Source organism: Mus caroli, unplaced genomic scaffold, assembly GCF_978045245.1.
Source record: "Mus caroli unplaced genomic scaffold, Mus_caroli_1 scaffold_20, whole genome shotgun sequence".
NCBI lineage: Eukaryota > Metazoa > Chordata > Mammalia > Rodentia > Muridae > Mus > Mus caroli.
The window spans coordinates 54,800,206-54,818,774 of NW_028227275.1; the positions used below are offsets into that span (position 1 = coordinate 54,800,206).

At 54.5% G+C, this 18,569-nt stretch overlaps 4 protein-coding genes across 18 annotated transcripts; 3 read left to right on the forward strand and 1 right to left on the reverse strand.

Annotated features, from left to right (window-relative positions):
- Positions 1–186: 186 nt before the first annotated feature.
- Positions 187–4,921, forward strand: Dnajc4 (DnaJ heat shock protein family (Hsp40) member C4). Of its 7 annotated transcripts, none has more exons than XM_021152477.3 (7): positions 236–314; positions 591–704; positions 1,873–1,987; positions 2,814–2,998; positions 3,095–3,256; positions 4,557–4,643; positions 4,724–4,921. In XM_021152477.3, the coding sequence occupies exons 1-7, from the start codon at positions 256–258 to the stop codon at positions 4,833–4,835; spliced, it is 834 nt and encodes a 277-aa protein (XP_021008136.2). In that variant the 5' UTR covers positions 236–255; the 3' UTR covers positions 4,836–4,921. The 7 variants fall into 7 exon arrangements, with proteins under 7 accessions (XP_085690292.1, XP_021008136.2, XP_021008139.2 ...); XM_021152480.3 differs by having other exon boundaries at positions 237–314; positions 3,092–3,256; XM_021152478.3 differs by having other exon boundaries at positions 237–314; positions 1,894–1,987; positions 3,092–3,256.
- A 184-nt stretch (positions 4,922–5,105) lies between these two features.
- Positions 5,106–10,593, forward strand: Vegfb (vascular endothelial growth factor B). 4 transcript variants are annotated; one of them, XM_021151738.3, is made up of 7 exons: positions 5,112–5,486; positions 6,022–6,064; positions 6,352–6,548; positions 6,747–6,820; positions 7,046–7,081; positions 7,290–7,528; positions 10,212–10,593. In XM_021151738.3, exons 1-6 carry the CDS (start codon positions 5,115–5,117, stop codon positions 7,504–7,506), a joined length of 939 nt encoding a protein of 312 aa, XP_021007397.3. In that variant the 5' UTR covers positions 5,112–5,114; the 3' UTR covers positions 7,507–7,528; positions 10,212–10,593. The 4 variants fall into 4 exon arrangements, with proteins under 4 accessions (XP_085690290.1, XP_085690291.1, XP_021007397.3 ...); XM_021151739.3 differs by having other exon boundaries at positions 5,119–5,486; positions 7,391–7,528; XM_085834164.1 differs by lacking the exon at positions 10,212–10,593 and having other exon boundaries at positions 5,106–5,486; positions 6,747–6,810.
- A 2,389-nt stretch (positions 10,594–12,982) lies between these two features.
- Fkbp2 (FKBP prolyl isomerase 2) lies at positions 12,983–15,776 on the forward strand. 6 transcript variants are annotated; one of them, XM_029472856.2, is made up of 7 exons: positions 13,054–13,095; positions 14,157–14,175; positions 14,312–14,516; positions 14,840–14,952; positions 15,074–15,120; positions 15,470–15,505; positions 15,583–15,776. In XM_029472856.2, the coding sequence occupies exons 3-7, from the start codon at positions 14,352–14,354 to the stop codon at positions 15,642–15,644; spliced, it is 423 nt and encodes a 140-aa protein (XP_029328716.1). In that variant the 5' UTR covers positions 13,054–13,095; positions 14,157–14,175; positions 14,312–14,351; the 3' UTR covers positions 15,645–15,776. The 6 variants fall into 6 exon arrangements, with proteins under 6 accessions (XP_021007530.2, XP_021007531.2, XP_029328716.1 ...); XM_021151871.3 differs by lacking the exon at positions 14,157–14,175 and having other exon boundaries at positions 12,983–13,095; XM_021151872.3 differs by lacking the exon at positions 14,157–14,175 and having other exon boundaries at positions 12,983–13,095; positions 14,348–14,516.
- Positions 15,777–16,189: 413 nt separating this feature from the next.
- Ppp1r14b (protein phosphatase 1 regulatory inhibitor subunit 14B) lies at positions 16,190–18,492 on the reverse strand. The gene is made up of 4 exons (XM_021151985.2): positions 18,015–18,492; positions 16,894–16,977; positions 16,625–16,657; positions 16,190–16,532 (listed from the first exon to the last, which is right to left on the reverse strand). The coding sequence occupies exons 1-4, from the start codon at positions 18,270–18,272 to the stop codon at positions 16,464–16,466; spliced, it is 444 nt and encodes a 147-aa protein (XP_021007644.2). The 5' UTR covers positions 18,273–18,492; the 3' UTR covers positions 16,190–16,463.
- Positions 18,493–18,569: the final 77 nt, after the last annotated feature.

An 18,569-nucleotide genomic window follows, 5' to 3' on the forward strand; every position in this document is an offset into this window, starting at 1 on the left:
CGGCGGGGTGACGACACTTCTGCGGAACCGTACCTCGCAGCTAAAAGGGAGAGGGTGGCGCACAAGACCTTCCTGGAGGTCAAGCTCTGCCCCCACCCCCGCCTCTTCGGTTTGACACTCGTACCTTTCAGCCGTCCCAATGCTTCCGCTTCGCGGGCCCCGGCGTCCTAGGCCAATGAGTATGTGGGGGCGGGTCCTTTGATGCACACTATTCTCATCTCGCCCAATAAGCGTGGCCTGAGCGTCTACCCCCCAATGAGGGATCAGGGGCGGGGCCTTCATAGGCGCAGGAAATGGCGGCGACCAAGGAGCCTGTGAGTGGGGCAGGGGCGGGGCTTGGCTGTGTCTCCTCCTTCGCACGCCCCCAAACGCTTTGGGTGAGAAGGGGTGTCCCAAGTGCCAAGCGGGTGGTCCAGACTTGGAGGGTGATGCTGGAAGGCCTAGAGCACCCCTTGTCTGGTTCTTAGTAAAGAGGCCTTCCTCGAATTTACCTTTGTGGGAAACTGAGGCAGGTTCCTTCCTTCTGCCACGATCCCCGAAGTCCGGCCCAATTGAGACCCAATGGACTTTTGGGGGCCTCCCTTTCCCAGCTGCCTGCCCGTCGTCGTCATGCCGTCCCTGTTGCTCCAGCAGCCCCTGCGCCTATGCCGGCTGTGGCCGCGTAGCATTTCCATCCGACTTCTCACAGCCGCCACAGGGCAGCGGTGAGTTGAGCCCCAGAATTTGTCCATGTTCAGTGGTTTTTCTCCTAAGAGTCCACCTTGCGTGGCCAACTTGAGATAGTTGTCTCTGCATTATGTGACAAGTCCCAGACAACATTCTCCTTTAATGCTAGGCACTTAGTATAGCTAAGAACTGAGCTCCAAGATTAAGTAAGTTAAGTGACAGTTCGGGAATCTGAGCTCTGGTCTGCTCTTTCCATAGCTCTGGCATGTTGTCAGGCTTCGCTGTGCATACGCTGGGAAAGAGGAGGTTGAGTACAAAGATTTAGATTTCTCAGTTCCTGGGCTTGAATCTGGATGCTGGTCCTCCAGCATTCAATGAAGTGGGGGCATGGGAATCTGCCTTTTCCTTTGAGATGGAGTTTTCTATGTGACCCAGGTAAGCCTCCATAGTCAATCTCCGGCATGTCTATAGAGTTCAGGCACAGCCTCCATGTACTTGCCACTCTCACAGAGGATCCAGTTTTTTTTTTTTTTTTTTTCCTTCTGAGACAGGGTTTCTCTGTATAGTCCTGGCTGTCCTGGAACTCACTCTGTAGAACAGGCTGGCCTCCTTGAACTCAGAAATCCACCTGCCTCTGCCTCCCGAGTGCTGGGATTAAAGGCGTGTGTCACCACGCCCGGCTAGGATCCAGTTTTGATTCCCAGCATTCACATGGTAAATTATGGAGACCCTCTTCTGACCCGTTGGAGACACCAGACATGCATGTGGTGGACATACATACAGACAAACACTCATAAACACAAAATAATATAATTTTAAACAATCTTTGAAGAAGCTTTTTAGCCAGGATGGTGGTACCCATGCCTCCGGTCCCAGAATTGGGAAGGCAAAGGCAAGCACTGAGAGTTTAAGGCTGGTCTGGTCTACCCAGGGAGCTCCAGGTCTGACAGGTAATAAGACCCTATTTTGTAAAGAAAGAGAGAAAGAAGAGGAAGAAAGCAACAACGGTCTTCTGGGTTTGTCGTTTAGGAGAGGACAACACTTTGAAAAAGAGAAACCCTGACTATTCTTGAAATACTCAAAGGGCAGTCTGGGGCCAGATGTGTCTTGGGACTAACTCAGTTCCTGGTAGCTGAACTGAAGGTGTGGTTGAGGAGGGGTGGCAGACTGGGCGATGGTGCCCTCTGGCCTCCTGAGCCTCTGCAGGTTTGGGCTTTTTCTCCACAGGTCTGTCCCTACTAATTACTATGAATTGTTGGGAGTGCATCCGGGTGCCAGTGCTGAAGAGATTAAACGTGCTTTCTTCACCAAGTCAAAAGAGGTATTGGTGCCCCCAAGTGAGGGAGGGAGAGGAAACCTGAGCTTGATACAGGGCACTCTAACTTCCTGGGGTAGGTCTGTGTCTCCAGCTGGTAGCACCTTCCTCCCACCTGCATGGATGGGAGGTGTTCATTATTCTCTATGACCTAAAGGGCTAGAGGTCTTTCTCATTTATTTATTTTATGCATGTGATATTACTATCACTGTCTTCAGACACACCAGAAGAGGACACCGGATCCCAATATAGATGGTTGTGAGCCACCATGTGGTTGCTAGGAATTGAACTCAAAACCTATGGAAGAGCAGTCAGTGCTCTTAACTGCTGAGCCATCTCTCCAGCCCTGGGGTGGGAGTGGGGGTGTCTTTCTGGTTATGTTGGATTTTTTTTGTTGTTGTTTGGGGTTTTTTTTTTGGGGGGGGGGTTGAGACAGGGTTTCTCTGTATAGCCCTGGCTATCCTGGAACTCACTTTGTAGACCAGGCTGGCCTCAAACTCAGAAATCCGCCTGCCTCTGCCTCCTGATTAAAGGTGTGTGCCACCACACCCGGCTGTTTTTGTTTTTGAGACAAGATCTCACACTATAACCCAGACTGGTCTCAAACTTTCAGTGGTCCTCCTGTCTCCACCTCTCTAGAATGGGAGTTACAACTGTGGTTGGTGTTCTTGACTGAGAGGGGTTAGGAGGCTGTACTTTCTGACTCTGGCCTTTGGGAGGGAGTGGTCAGTATCCAGGTAAGGTCTGTGGGAGTGATGTCAGTCTTTACAGGTAGACATCATCAGGAGAGGTCCTAGGAAAATGAGATAAGGGGTCTCCTGCCTCACCCTAGCTACACCCTGATCGAGACCCTGGGAACCCAGCCCTGCATAGCCGCTTTGTGGAGCTGAATGAGGCATATCGAGTGCTCAGTCGTGAGGAAAGTCGTCGTAACTATGACCACCAGCTGCATTCAGCCAGTCCTCCAAAGTCTTCAGGGAGCACAGCCGAACCTAAGTATACGCAACAGACACACAGGTATAGTACAGCAGTCCTGACCCTGCTGCCCTTACCCTCAAGGCTTTCTGAGAGAGAGCCCTGGCTTTCCATTGTCCTTCTTTTGCTCTTCAGCAGCTCCTGGGAACCCCCCAATGCTCAATACTGGGCCCAGTTCCACAGTGTGAGGCCGCAGGGGCCGGAGTCACGGAAGCAGCAGCGTAAACACAACCAGCGGGTCCTGGGGTACTGCCTCCTGCTCATGGTGGCAGGCATGGGCCTGCACTATGTCGCCTTCAGGTGCCTGCCTCCCCATGCTTCCTGGGATACTGGGTAGAGGGTGGGTCAAGCGTGCTGAGGCCAGCCAGCCACTGTAGCCTATGACCTGCATACTTTGTCTCTCTCAAGCTAAGAACTTTGTGAAATCAAGAATTGGAGCCCTGCCTTTCTGAGTAAAGGCAGATCTGCACACAGGGCTAGAGTCATTTTCTGTTTCTCATAGCTTGGATGTTAATCTTTGATGCTGCTTGTTGGTGAGCTGGAGCCACCTGAAGCCATACTCAAAAAAAACCACACACGGTCAAAACCCAGGGGTTCTCTCCTAGCACCGCGTTTTTTCCTTTTTGTTTTGTTTTGATTTGTTTTGTTTTGTTTCTCTGAGACAGGGTTTCTTTGTGTAGAACTGGCTGGCCTGGAACTCCCTGTGTAGACCAGGCTGGCCTCGAACTCAGAAATCCACCTGCCTCTGCCTCCCGAGTGCTGGGATTAAAGGCGTGCACTATCACCGCCAAGCAATTTTTTTTTTTTTGTGCAAATTTTTTAAGTTCAGGGTCATCCTTGGTTACATATGGAGTTTGAGGCTAGCCTAGGCTACAGTAAACTGTGTCTCAATATAGAAAGAAAGAGGGCCGGGCAGTGGTGGTGCACGCCTTTAATCCCAGCACTTGGGGGGCAGAGGCAGGCGGATTTCTGAGTTCGAGGCTAGCCTGGTCTACAAAGTGAGTTCTAGGACAGCCAGGGCTGTACAGAGAAAACCTGTCTCAAAAAACCATAAAAGGGCTGGTGAGATGGCTCAGTGGGTAAGAGCACCCGACTGCTCTTCCGAAGGTCCGGAGTTCAAATCCCAGCAACCACATGGTGGCTCACAACCATCCGTAACGAGACCTGGCGCCCTCTTCTGGAGTGTCTGAAGACAGCTACAGTGTACTTACATATAATAAATAAATAAATCTTTAAAAAAAAAACCATAAAAAAAAAAAGAGCTAGCGAGCGAGGAAGGAAGGAAGGACAAGTGCCTGCGGCACAGAAACCCAAAGGATGGAGCCCACTGTCCGTAGTGTCTAGCAATGGAGATTACCTAAATATGCCCCCTTTCTAGTCTTCTGGGAGAGGCAACCTGATTTCAGAGCTGTTTCACCAACCTTCTTCACAGGACAGCCAGTGACTTAGGGTGCCACCTAGCTCTGGGACTTGGGCCACTTGGTGTCTGTTATAGAGAGAGATGTAAAGTTGCGTGAGAGATGCTAGAACCTGGTCAAGGACCAGGGCTTGAGGGACCCCAGAGTTCGGAGACTCGGAGTTAACTGCAATTCCTTCGCAGGAAGCTGGAGCAGGTGCATCGTAGCTTCATGGACGAAAAGGATCGGATCATTACAGCCATCTACAATGACACTCGGGCCAGGGCCAGGTCTGTCACTGCTCTGACTTTGCTTCCTGCTTCAGCACCACCCTCCAGGATGTCTGTCCTGATCCTGTTTTTCTTTCCAGGGCCAACAGAGCCAGGATTCAGCAGGAGCGCCAGCAGAGGCAGCAGCCTCGGACAGAACCCTCCCTGCCTCCAGAAAGCTCCAGGATCATGCCCCAGGACACAAGCCCCTGAGAGGCTTAACTAAATGGGACCTTCATTGGTCCTCTCCTTGCTGCCTGTCCAGAACTACACGTGCAATAAACTCATTTTCAGACGCCTGTCCGATTCGGTCCTTCAGGTCACGCATCTCCTCACCCCTCCCCTCGTGAGGCAGCGACCCCCGGAGCTCGGCCTCCAGGGCGGTGTGTCCCCTTTCCCCTGCAGCGGCGGGAGGGGGCGTTTGGAGGGGACCAGCTCCGCCCCCGCCCCGCCTCCGCCCGCGGCCCGGTGGGGAGCGCGTGTTTAGGTCACATGAGCCTCTTGCCCGCCAGCCCCGGCCAGGCCCCCTGCCACCCCCCGCCGTCCCCGCTGCCCGCCGTCCCGGCCACCACCGCCGCCACTACAGGCCGCCTGCCTGTCTTGTTCCTCAGGCCGCCGCTGCGGCGCTGCGTTGCGCTGCCTGCGCCCAGGGCTCGGGAGGGGGCCGCGGAGGAGCCGCCCCCCGCGCCCGGCCCCGGGTCCCCGCGCCCGGGCCCGCGCCATGGGGCTCTGGCTGCCGCCGCCCCCCGCGCCGCCCGGCTAGGGCCATGCGGGCGCTCCCGGCGCTCGCCCCCCGCGGGCACCATGAGCCCCCTGCTCCGTCGCCTGCTGCTAGTTGCGCTGCTGCAGCTGGCTCGCACCCAGGTACGTGCGTCCGCGACATCCCGCTCGCTAGCTCGCCCGCCCGCCCGCGGTGCCCTCTCAAGGTTGGCGGAAGTGGGGAGGCGCCTGCTACCTCTGCCGAGGGGATCCTCAGTTCAAACCGGGAATATCCCTGAAGAGGTGCCCCTTGGCGAAGGCCCGCTAGTCCTAGCCCATGCCCCTGGGGCCACTCCCCCACCTCACCCCATCCCCTGGGCGGTTGTAGGGCGGAGCTGCCTCGGTGCCCTCCGAACCTCGTTTGTCTCCCACTATCCCGGCTCCTGACCTAAAACAAGCCCAGCTCTAAGGCTTGGGCTTTAGTACCATTCCCAGAGTATGCCTGGTGGGTCCTGGGCCAGGGAAAGTACCTGATGTCTGAGTGTACAAGAAAAATTAGAACCAAGGTCTTGGGAACAGAACAAACCTGGAAAGGTGTCAGAAAGGCGCAGAAGCCTGACTCAAGGACGGAGCCCTTACATAGCCACAGGGCCAGCCCTTTTAGAGTGCATCTTGGGCCCAGGTATCTTCTTTCCCACAGGCCCCTGTGTCCCAGTTTGATGGCCCCAGCCACCAGAAGAAAGGTAATAATAGTTAACAATAACTTGCCACCAGCCAGTACTGAGAGGGGTTAGCACTTGCTCTGATTTCATATCCCTTATCTTGTGAGATCCCAACTCCTTTGGGCGATGCCATTCCACAGAGGAAGAAACTGAGGCAGAGGGCTTAATCATTTCTTGAGAAACAAGGCAGAGAAAGACAGGTTTAAAAGATGGTTGGGGTGGTGGTGACAAGGTATCAGAGAGGCTACATGCTCAAAGGAGCTGCAGGAGACCTGATAAGAACTTAATCCATTTGGGTCTGCCCACAGTGGTGCCATGGATAGACGTTTATGCACGTGCCACATGCCAGCCCCGGGAGGTGGTGGTGCCTCTGAGCATGGAACTCATGGGCAATGTGGTCAAACAATTAGTGCCCAGCTGCGTGACTGTGCAGCGCTGTGGTGGCTGCTGCCCTGACGATGGCCTGGAATGTGTGCCCATTGGGCAACACCAAGTCCGAATGCAGGTACCAGGGCCTATGGGTCAGGCGTTCTGATGGGACGGTGATGTCCTGTGGGCTGGGCCAACCCAGGGAGGGGCGTGCTGGAGGTGGGAAGTTCTGGTCATTCTTTCTCTAGCCTATCTAGTTTCCCCTTCCTCTTCTGTCTTTCTCTGGCCCCGCCCCCCAGCACTCACTGTCTCTTCCTCATTCTCCTGAGCACAGATCCTCATGATCCAGTACCCGAGCAGTCAGCTGGGGGAGATGTCCCTGGAAGAACACAGCCAATGTGAATGCAGGTGCCAGCCAGGTCCAGGTCCCGAGTTCACAAAGTGTAGCATGGGGTGGGGGTACCAGGCATGGGTTTGTACCTTACTTAGCAGGGACCAGGTGACTGAGAGTAGAGCCAGAAGTAGTAGACATGGATCCTGGGGCAAGAGAGCAGGAGGCTTGGGCTTCTTTAATCTCTCTCTCTCTCTCTCTCTCTCTTTCTCTCTCTCTCTCTCTCTCTCTCTCTCTCTCAGACCAAAAAAAAAGGAGAGTGCTGTGAAGCCAGACAGGTGAGTTTTTGGGATTCTTGGTGCTGGTCTAGGAGAGAGAGCTCATGGGTGGGTTAGGGGGTGCACAAGTGAGCCAGGAGGCTGCAGCCCCTCTGCCTTCTTCTCTCACCCGACTCTTCCCTTTTATACTCCCCAAATCCACACACTCTGCCCTAACCCTAGCTCCTGGGAAGACTTCCCACCCCAGACGTGTCGCTTCTCCTCCTAGGGTTGCCATACCCCACCACCGTCCCCAGCCCCGCTCTGTTCCGGGCTGGGACTCTACCCCGGGAGCATCCTCCCCAGCTGACATCATCCATCCCACTCCAGCCCCAGGATCCTCTGCCCGCCTTGCACCCAGCGCCGTCAACGCCCTGACCCCAGGACCTGCCGCTGCCGCTGCAGACGCCGCCGCCGTTTCCTCCATTGCCAAGGGCGGGGCTTAGAGCTCAACCCAGACACCTGTAGGTAAGGAGTCTGTGGGGTGGTGCTTGTGTGAGAAGGCGGCAAGGTTATGTCCTGGAGCAGGTCCAGATGAGCCTGCCAGTGGTGGAAAGACCAGGGATGGAGAAGCCAGCTGAATGTGTTAAGTCATTTACTGTGCATCTGCTGGTAACCAGATCATCAAAAACTCAGCTCAAGACTAGATGTGCGGGGCTGGTGAGATGGCTCAGTGGGTAAGAGCACCCGACTGCTCTTCCGAAGGTCCAGAGTTCAAATCCCAGCAACCACATGGTGGCTCACAACCATCCTTAACGAGATCTGGTGCCCTCTTCTGGAGTGTCTGAAGACAGCTACAGTGTACTTACATATAATAAATAAATAAATCTTTAAAAAAAAAAAAAAAAAGACTAGATGTGCAAGTCAGAGGGTGGGAGAGCTGATACCACTCTTAGTAAAGGATGCTGAACACTGTGCTAGGGGCACCAATCTAGCTAAGCAACCAACCATCTCCCGGAGTGGAACTAGAGAAGACTTTTTCCAATCTGCAGAGCTTTATGTGATAGTTATTTGCTCCATTCTGCAGGTTCTGAGAGAGCAAAGAGAATATGAGAGCCCCCATCTGCCTGGCCTGGAGTGCTTACTCAAGTAACCCTTCTGTGCTCTATAGTGAGGCCAGGGGATGACTTATGGGCCAGGCCATAAGTTATTTGCTCCATTCTGCAGGTTCTGAGAGAGCAAAGAGAATATGAGAGCCCCCATCTGCCTGGCCTGGAGTGCTTACTCAAGTAACCCTTCTGTGCTCTATAGTGAGGCCAGGGGATGACTTATGGGCCAGGCCCTGGAGGCTTCTAGAGAGTATCAGAATAAAATGGGGTTCAAAAGAGGAAATGCATCAAGAGGGTTGGGACTGAACACGGTGGTACATTCAGGGAGTCTTGGCACTCAGTTGGAGGCAGGAAGATCAGGAGTTCAAGGTCATTCGCAGCTACAGAGAGAATCTGAAGCCAGCATGGGCTAGATGGAAGCTTGTTTAAAAAGCAAAAATCCACAGAAGACAAAAGAAAAAAAAAAAAACAAAACAGAAACCAACTGCTGCTTTTGGAATGGTGGTGCACACCTGTAATTCCTGCACTTAGAAGGCAGAGGCAGGAGGATATGATTTTGAGAACAATCTGGGCTGTGGAGCCAAGTGGTCTCAACAAACGATAAGAATAAAGAGGAGCTGGGGATGTAGCTCAGTGAGTAGGGCGCTTACCTAGCATCCAAGAAACTTTCTGTCCGATCTTCACCAAAGGGAACAGGTAAGATAGCACTTAGAAGTTCAAGGCACTCCTTGCTGACATGGTGAGTTTGGCTCACACGAGTACATAGAGGCTGGAGGTATGGCTTGGTGGTGAAGAGCACTTTCTGCTCTTGCAGAGGATCCAGGTTTATTTTCCGGCACCTACACGGTGGCTCATAACCACCCATAACTCTAGTTCCAGAATATCTAATGCCTTCTGGCTTCTGCAGAAACCAGGCACACATGCAGTGCACAAACATGCATCATACATGCATGCTTATACTTAATTTAAAAGATGTCACCGGTAATTAGATAAATAAATAGGGGCTGGAGAAATGGCTTGGCTGGTAAAGTATCTACTATTCAAGCATGAAGACTGGGTAGGAGCGCGATGCATTGTAACCTAGTATTGGAAGAGCAGGCAGGGACAAAAGGAACCCTGGAGTTTGTTGGCCAGCCATCGAAACAGAATCAATTAGCTTCACATATAGTGAGTGACTCGGTCTCAAAAGATAAAAGGTGGCTCGGGGTGGAGAGAGCTGGCTCACAGAGGCTGCTGGTCCTGGAGAACACACTTGGTTGAAGGCTGCAGTGCCAGTTGTGGTGACCAGACGCCCTCCTCCAGCCTCTTCAGGCCTATATACAATGTGCTTATACAGCCAGACATACACACACCTAAATAAAAATAGCAAAATATGTCTTTGTTTGGTTGTTTTTTTTTTTTTAAAGGTTTATTTACTGATTATATATATGTAAGTACACTGTAGCTGTCTTCAGACACTCCAGAAGAGGGAGTCAGATCTTGTTACGGATGGTTGTGAGCCACCATGTGGTTGCTGGGATTTGAACTCCGGACCTTCGGAAGAGCAGTCGGGTGCTCTTACCCACTGAGCCATCTCACCAGCCCATGGTTTTGTTTTTGAGACAGTGTCCCTCTACATGGCCCTGGCTGTCCTGGAACTCACTATGTAGACCAGCCTGGCCTTGAACTCACAGAGATCTGCTGGCCTTTGCCTCCTTATGCCTGACTAAAAAGGATAAAGATGGAGGATGATTAAGCCACCAGTACCTAAAATGCATACACAGGCACACACATTCACATGAGCACAGGCCAATCCCTTCGCCACAATTTTTAAAAGAAGTTACTTATTTCATGTGCAGGTAAAAACCACTAGCATTTTACCTGTATGTACATCTGTGTGGGGAGGCCGGATCCCCTGGAACTGGGTTATAGGCAGTTGTGAGCTGCCATGTGGGTGCCAGGAACTGAATCTGAGTCATCTGGGGGAGCAGCCAGTGCTCTTAACCACTGAGCCATCTCTCCAGCCCATGTAACAAATTTTTTAAAAATAAAAATTAGTAAGTCTAAAAGCAGAGTTTGGGGGTGAAGCTCCAGCCAGTACTGACCCCCTTTCCACTCCCCAGGTGCCGGAAGCCGAGGAAGTGATAAGCTGCTTTTCAGACCCCATGGGCGCGTCTGCTTCGTGGCCCTTCTTCACAGGGAGAAGGGTGGAGTACAGGCGAACCTCCTCAGTCTGGGAGGTCACTGCCCCGGGACTTGGACCTTTTAGAGAGCTCTCTTGCCATCTTTTATCTCCCAGAGCTGCCACCTAACAATTGTCAAGGAACCTCATGTCTCACCTCAGGGGCCAGGGTTCTCTCACTTAACCACCCTGGCCAAGTGAGCATCTTCTGGCTGGCTGTCTCCCCTCACTATGAAAACCCCAAACTTCTACCAATTTGGGTTCTGTTATGGTAACTGTGACACACACACACTCACACTCTGATAAAAGAGATGAAGACACTATGGCTGCTTCTGTCATTGTTTGCTACTCTCCAGGCTGACCGGCTTGGGCAGGAAACTGCAACACAACATCATCTCAGTTCTGCTTCCTATCTCACTGTGCCAGTGTGCCCAGCCCCAACCGACAGCAGCTCCCAGTGTGCCCAGCCCCGACTGACAGCAGCTCCCAGTGTGCCCAGCCCCGACTGACAGCAGCTCCCAGTGTGCCCAGCCCCGACTGACAGCAGCTCCCAGTGTGCCCAGCCCTGACCGACAGCAGCTCCCAGTGTGCCCAGCCCCGACAGCAGCTCCCAGTGTACCCAGCCCTGACCGACAGCAGCTCCCAGTGTGCCCAGCCCCGACTGACAGCAGCTCCCAGTGTACCCAGCCCTGACCGACAGCAGCTCCCAGTGTGCCCAGCCCTGACCGACAGCAGCTCCCAGTGTACCCAGCCCTGACCGACAGCAGCTCCCAGTGTGCCCAGCCCCGACTGACAGCAGCTCCTAGGTAAAGCTACAACCACAGATGGAGAAAGTCCGTGTTACAAAAAGTCCTTGCCTCCTGCTCACCACAAGGATTCTGACTACCCTGGCCAGAAATTAAGGAGAGACCTAGGCCATAAGAGCTGCTTCCCAGGTTCACATGGCAAGAATAGATAATTGCCACCAAATGGAACACTCTTGGCTCTGAACTAGTGTGAGGTTTTTTTTTTTTGTTTGTTTAATATATATAATAGGAGGTATCACCTACTTTCTCTGTTGAGTATACACTTGCAATATTGTTTATTCCTTGTGGCTGCCCCTTTCATGCCTCAATCCTGCCTTCATATGACTGGAAAGCCTTTTTTTTTTTTTTTCGAGACAGGGTTTCTCTGAATAGCCCTGGCTATCCTGGAACTAACTCTGTAGACCAGGCTGACCTCGAACTCAGAAATCCATCTGCCTCTGCCTCCCAAGTGCTGGGATTAAGGGCGTGTACCACTAATGCCCGACTGGAAAGCCTTTTTAAAGAAACATACTCACAGCCTTTTCCACCTGTACAATCCCTGGTATCCCAGGATTCATCAGCTGCTGTTTGAGATTCCTAGCCTACTTGGTCCAGGCTCAGTGTCTACCCTTCTCCACTGTCCTGGGTATCGTGGGAAGGCTAGCCAAGCACCAAGGCTTTGGCCTGCTATAGAACATTCAGGGACAGAAGTGACTGAAAGTAGCCGCCCTAATGAAAGGACTGACACTGAGGTCATGATCTTGGTGGTACCAAAGCAGGAGTAGGGTAAACTAGAGAATTCCTCATGAGATGATCATCACATACTTATTAACCCATCCATGAGAGTCTCACATAGCCTGCATGACCTTAAACTCCTGCAGCTGAGGACGACAAGGATTTCTGATCCTCCTGCACCCAAGTCAAGTCCTGGAATTGCAGGTTTGTGTTCTGCTGAGAATCAAACCTGGCTTCATACATGTTGGGCAAATATCACTGACTTACTGCATCTTCAGCCCTGATGCTGCTTTTGAACTTTCTCTTTTAAGATAATGTCTCCTGTATCCCAGGCTGGCTCAGAAGTCTTCATGTAGCTGGAATGTCCTTGAATTTCTGATCCCTCCATATCTACCTCTAGAGTGTTGACATTACAGTCACGGGACAGCACACCATTTTTTATCATGTTTAAATAACTTTCTCAGCAGTGATATTGGTGATCATGTTCTGGCTCGGTGAAGGTTAGAATTTGAGAGCTAAACATTCTGACCCCACTAAGCTTGATCGATATGTAGTATGCTTCTCTTGGTGTCAACATCATGATTATCTTCCATTGGTATCTGAATAAATGGTCTTAGCAGGGCAAACTGGCCTAAGACGGGTATGAAATCACTAGACTCCATAGCCTAACTCAGGTTTGGCTTCCTCTAAATTTCAGGATCTTTAGGTTAGAGAATGTGTCTCCTGGGCAGTGATAGACCTGGCCCAGGAGACTTTTGTTCACCCAAAGATGAGACTTGACGCTGTAGACCACAAGATAGAAGGGGTCCGCATAGCTCAGGGCCATGTGGTATGGGTGTCACAGAGCGCACCACCAAAAAAACGAACTTACTCAAGGTCACGCAGCCAGCCAAGAAAAGAAAGAACTAAGATTCAAATCCGGGTTGTCGCTCCAAACCCCCTAGCCTCTTCCCACAACAACTATCCAAAGGCGTGCCGGTCAGGAAGTCAGCACGGTGCTGGCTAGAACCCCTCCAGGCACGTGCAGTCATACTTGCTTGACCATGTCACCTTGGCTGGAACTGCCTTCAGTCTTTCAGACACAATTTTTGCCAAACTAGACCCGGAATCTGAACCCCGGAAGTGACGTTGTCACGTAGTCACCCAGGAGGCAGGGCCGAATGAGAAGCCCCGCCCAGAGATGCAGCAGCGGGTTTTGGACGGTCCAATGAGGGCGGGCAGCGTGTCCCGCCCTGTAGCGACGAAGACGCGCCTGCGCAGAAGTGACAGCACGAGCGGGATTGGCTCCGGGGGCGCGGCGAGGAGGTGAGCGGGGGGCCACAGCCCAGGCTGGGGGATCCGGGTGCAGGAGGGCAACCTGGGGCAGGCCGGCCTGAAGCGGGCCGGAGTCCGCGTGCCAGCCAGGGGCAGCAAACGAAGGAATTGGGGCTGGGGTCCGGCCTCTGGCAATGCCGCAGGGGGCGGGCTCTCACGCCGTACTGGGCGGAGCCCTGGGGCTCGGGGCGGGGCGCGGAACAGCGGTGGGAGGGACAACGGAGCCAGGGCAAGTCGAGGGCGGAACCCAGTGGCCCAAAGCTGGATTAGGAGGCGTAGGGGGCGGGACTTGGAGTTTAGAGGAGGAGCTGGAGCAGGTGGAAAGTGGAGCCTTGGGCTCGGAGACAGAGGGCGTGAGATCCCAGTCGTTGGAGGTGGGACTTCAGCCTGTGAGTGGCGTGGCCCCTGTGCGGGAGACTAGGTCTAACATTGCGGAGGGCGGAGCTGCAGTTCAGGGGGCGGAGCTTCACGCCGTAAAGGGTGGGGCCAAGGAGCCTTGCTCAGAGCTAAGCGTGAGCTATGGCCCGGGGCGTCCACGCGGGGGCGGTCTCCGTGGTGGCCGCGCCTGGGGTAGGGGGAGACCGAGAACTCCCCCTGGAGAGGTGGTGTGGGTGGAGCGAGCTCGGCGCCCTGCTGACTCTGAGCCAGTCTGGGTTCCCCGGAGGCCCCCAAGAGCTCAGAGTTGGGGAGGTGCCCCTGGTGGAGGAGGCACGGGGCCGGACTGGGGGGTGCCCCCGGAGGACCGGGGCTCCTCAGAGCCCCCTAGTGGAGATGTGTGGGTGCCTCGGGGCCGAACACCTGCAGCAGCCGCAGATGTGTGGGTGTGCTGGACAGGGGGCAGCTGGGTGTGGCGGGAGTGGGGTCGTCCAGTCGGGACAAATCCGGTGCAATCAGATAGAGTTTGGACTTTGCGTAAAGGGGCTAGCGGGAACTGAAGAACGGAGATGGGGACTGGGAGGGAGAGAAGGTCAGGTAGTGAGCAAAGGGAGGGGGCACTGGCTGCTGTGGCCTCCCCTGACCCCCTCCCCTCGCTGCTGGGGTCCTCGGTCAAGCCCCCTTCTCACTGGACTGGTAAGTGTGGCTACAGAGCCCAGGGGAGGGGGTGGTGACCCAGGACTGTGGGATTCCCCAGAAACAGGCAAGATATAATGGGGAGTTGGCATCCTCCTGATACAGACTGAAGAAGTTCCATGACTCCACCCCCCAGTCTTTTGGTTGGGGGTGGGGTGGCCTTTGCCTACAGAGACATGAGGCTGAGCTGGATCCTGACAATACTGTCCATTTGCCTGAGTGCCCTGGCCACAGCCACGGGGGCCGAAGGCAAACGGAAGCTGCAGATTGGAGTGAAGAAACGTGTGGACCACTGTCCTATCAAGTCTAGAAAGGGAGATGTCTTACACATGCACTACACGGTAAGTGTCAGAGTGGAGCAGCCTCTGGGGCTTTGACAGGTTTTCAGGACCTGAAAGGACTTTGGCATCTCAATTTTTTCTCAACTAGGTAGATAACCTCAAACATATCTACCCCCCTTTGACCTCTAAGCTCTGTCTTGCTTTTCAGTTTACTCAGCTAGGTATCAGCATGCAAATTACCACACATGAGCTACCCAAGGCATTGGCCCTTTTAAGAATTGTGGCCACCAGTGCTGTGGTGGCCACCTTACTGGGGAGACTAGCTGGGTGGAAGGGTTGTGGAATGGTCACCTCTCCTTACTAGTTTTCCCGTGGTCTCACAGGGAAAGCTAGAAGATGGGACGGAGTTTGACAGCAGCCTACCACAGAACCAGCCCTTTGTTTTCTCCCTTGGCACTGGCCAGGTTATCAAGGGCTGGGACCAGGGGCTGCTGGGGTAAGTCTGGTCTGGGGTACATGTTGTAGTGAGTGATCCAGCAAGCGAGCTGTGGGAGGAAGGCCCAGCTGTGGGGCAGTGGTCTGGGCGCTTCATGTGCTAAGCATGTGTCATCCTGCAGGATGTGTGAGGGGGAAAAGCGGAAGCTGGTGATCCCATCCGAGCTGGGTAAGAGGCCCTGGGGTTGGGAGGTAATGGGGAGAGGGCTTAGATGTGCCTAAGGATGAGTCAAAGCTACTTGAGTTTCACTGGTCCCCACTCCATTTAGTCATGGCAGCATATACGCCACTTTCAAGTCTGGCTTGTGTTCAGCAGCCTGGACTGAGCAAAGCTCGAGCTAGCTGAGCTGGTGACAACTGCAGAGCAGTAGAGAGTGACAATTGTGGATCACTCAGTGTCGGACTTTTGGTGTTCTCGCCCTCTCCTGTCACCCGTGCACCCCCCCCCCCCCATCCTTTATGTGGGCTAGAAGGGAGCCTGGCCACAACTTAACTCTTTGTCTTTGTGCTTTTGACAGGGTATGGAGAGCGGGGAGCACCCCCAAAGATCCCAGGTAATACCCTTACCACCCTCAGCCCATCCCTCTCTTCCCTGTCCCAGGTCCCAGGCTGATGACACTTCTCTCTCCAGGTGGAGCAACCCTGGTGTTTGAGGTGGAGCTGCTCAAGATTGAGAGACGTTCAGAACTGTAGCAGGCTGCAGAGGGCTAGGAGGCCCCCCGTCAGGGACCAGAACTGTAGCAGGCTGCAGAGGGCTAGGAGGCCCCCATCAGGGACCAGACTGTTTAAAAAGAAAACAAACAAAAAAACCTTTAAAACCCCCAAGAGTGAGTCTGTATTTCTTTGTGGATCCTAAGAAACTTAGATTAGTACCTTAGCATCCGTGTTAGAGCAGGGCACTGGTGTAACGTGAATGGGTTGGTCCCCAAGTGGACCCCCAGCATGGGGGAAGGGAAAACAAAACCAGCTTCAATCTCATATCATATCTTCCCTGATAATTGCAGAGCCTTGAGGTTTAGCCTCAACAGCCTAGAGACCTTAACCCGTGCGACTAAGAACTCTGAGGACTGTAGGTAGCAACACTGCTCCCCAGCCGCTTGGAATAGCAATCTGGGAGTCCGCCTGAGTTATCACCATGGCTACATGGGCTCCAAGAAGGCCCAGGATCACCCGGGGAGTAGCTGCGCTGGTGACAATTGTAGAGCAGTGTGTCCCCCGTAAAAGACCAGCCAAGCCTGTTAGCTGCTCCAAAGGCTGCATCCTAGCTTTATTTTTAAAGGGCCTGCGCCGCAGAGTCAATATAAAAACACAAAAAGTCCCGTCAGTTTAATAACAATAAAAAACCCCAAAAGTGGAAAACTGAGGGCAAGGGAAATGACCCCTAGGCAGGGGCACGGGGATCCCTGCTCATGGCACCAGGCCTGGCTGCAGGGTCCCCCGGTATTGCTGTTGCTACGAGGTTGGGGGGCAGCGATTGTCCTGTGGGAGCCACGGCCATCTGAGTCAGGACCCTCACTTCTTCTGGGGTGTGCTCAGCTTCTGCATGCCCCGGATCTTGTCCAGCAGGCCAGAGATGAAGGCCTAGATAGGAGGGGGCTGTTAGAGAGGCCAGGATCCCCGATGATAAGTTACACACATACACACCCACCCTGAGGGCAAGGAGAATAACTTACCTCAGTGGGTTTGTAACAGTCAACTAACAGCTCCTGGCAAGGGAGAACACAGCACATAGTGACTTCTTGAGGACAGGGGCTCGAAGTTCACCTATACCCTCCCCAGGGACTGAGGCCACTTAGGAACATAGCTCAGTTAAGTTCCATGAGCCTCATTTTTCCAGAGGCAGATGACCCAAACCAAAGAAGGTATGGCCCTAGGGCCAAGCCCCCCCACCCCCGGGGGGCCGTGTCTCCCGACAGCCCTCCACTGGGTGACCTCAGCTTACCTTGACTCTAGCAGCCCGGGTATCATCACTCTCCATGTCCAAAAGTTCATCCACGTCTATCTCGAGCTCGGGGATCTCCTCCTCCTGGGGCAGAGGTGGGGAGAAGCACAGACAAGTGCCTCAGCCAGGAGAGGGTGTGGAGAGGGCTCCCTGCCTCACTCAAAACCAGCCCAGCCCTCCTTGCCCAGCAAAGACAGCTGCTCTGGGAAGGAAAACAGATCAGGTCTGTGCCAAGGCAAATTGCCCAATGAGGGGGAACTTCCTGTCCCTGCCAGTGGGCACCAGGGGCGCCAGACAGACAGGGCTGGGGACCTTGGGCTTTGAACCTAGCAGATGTGCCTTCTCAGCATCCGGGACCTCCGGCTCACCAGAGCACTGGTGGGCCAGCTGTCCTAATTCATCACAGCCCCTCCCCTCCCCCAAACACCTGTCACAGCTTCCTGGGAGGGGGGAGGAAGTGAGGGTGAGGGGTCAGTGTGAAAGACCCATGCTTGATAAAGGGGAAACAAAGAGCCCATGCTTTGAGGAGAAAGGGGTACAGCCCCCCTCCCCAAGGGTACAGCTATCACACTTGGAGCCAGCTGCATTCCAGGGCTGGGCTAGGGTAGGCATTAGAGGGCAGGCCCACTCCTCCACCCTACCCCTGGGGGCCTGAGTCACCATCTGAACAAGCAAGGAACATGGGGTGGAGAACCAGAGCTGGGAGAGCTGGTTAACCTGTCTCTATAGACAGAATGGCAGGCTAGCCCACTACAACTACTCAGATCCTTTGTAACACTTGAGACAGTTACACTGGTACCTTTCAACTAGTGTCGATGCTAGCTCAGACTAGACTAGATTAGACCTTCCACTGTCAGCCCAAGCTAGACCCCTGCCTCCAGCAGGCTATCTAGTTCTTCTAGACTCGGCGAGGACACTATGCTTAACCTGAGCCAGTACCACGAAGGACGCAAGGTCCCGGGCAGCGGAGAAAGCTAGAGTGTCTTAGGCAAGAAAGAGCGCACACTCACTGGGAGCGGCGAGTGCAAGACCGGTGGCTTGGCAGCAGAGCTCCCATTGACTCTGGAGACAGACCGACTTAGGGCCGATTTTAGGGTATCCGCGCGGGGTGGGGAGCACACCTGGCAGTCGTAGAGTCGCGTGAGCTGTTCTAAAATCCACTCCTCCAGGTTGAGGCGCTTCCGTAGCTCCTTGCGGTCGTACTTGACGGTGACCTTCCCTTGCCGTCTCACCGGGCCATCGTCATCTGCGCCCCCCGGGCCTTCGCCTGCGGCCCCAGGGGGACTCTGGAAGTAGACTCGGGGCCCTGTGCTGCCACTGCCCGGCCCGGGGGCCGGGGCAGCTAACGCCGCGCCCCCCGCGGGGCCGCTGTCCGCCATGGCGGCCGCCGGGGCCACGTGCGCGCTCGGGCCCCTCCCTGCGCCGCCGCCTCCCGGACGCCCGCCGGCTGGCTCCGGGCCGCTGGCTCCGGTTAGCTCGCGGGCTCCGCTCCGCGCAGCTCCGCGGCGAGGGCGGCGGCGGGGGCGCCCGGGGGCAGCTGCAGCATGCGGAGCCCCCGGGCTTGGCCTGGCCGCGCCCCGCCCCCTCCCCACCGATCCGCCCGCCCTTTGTCCCCCGCGGCCGCCGCCCGAGCCGCCGCCGCTGCCGCTTTCTCTGTCTTGCTCTCTTCCCCCGCC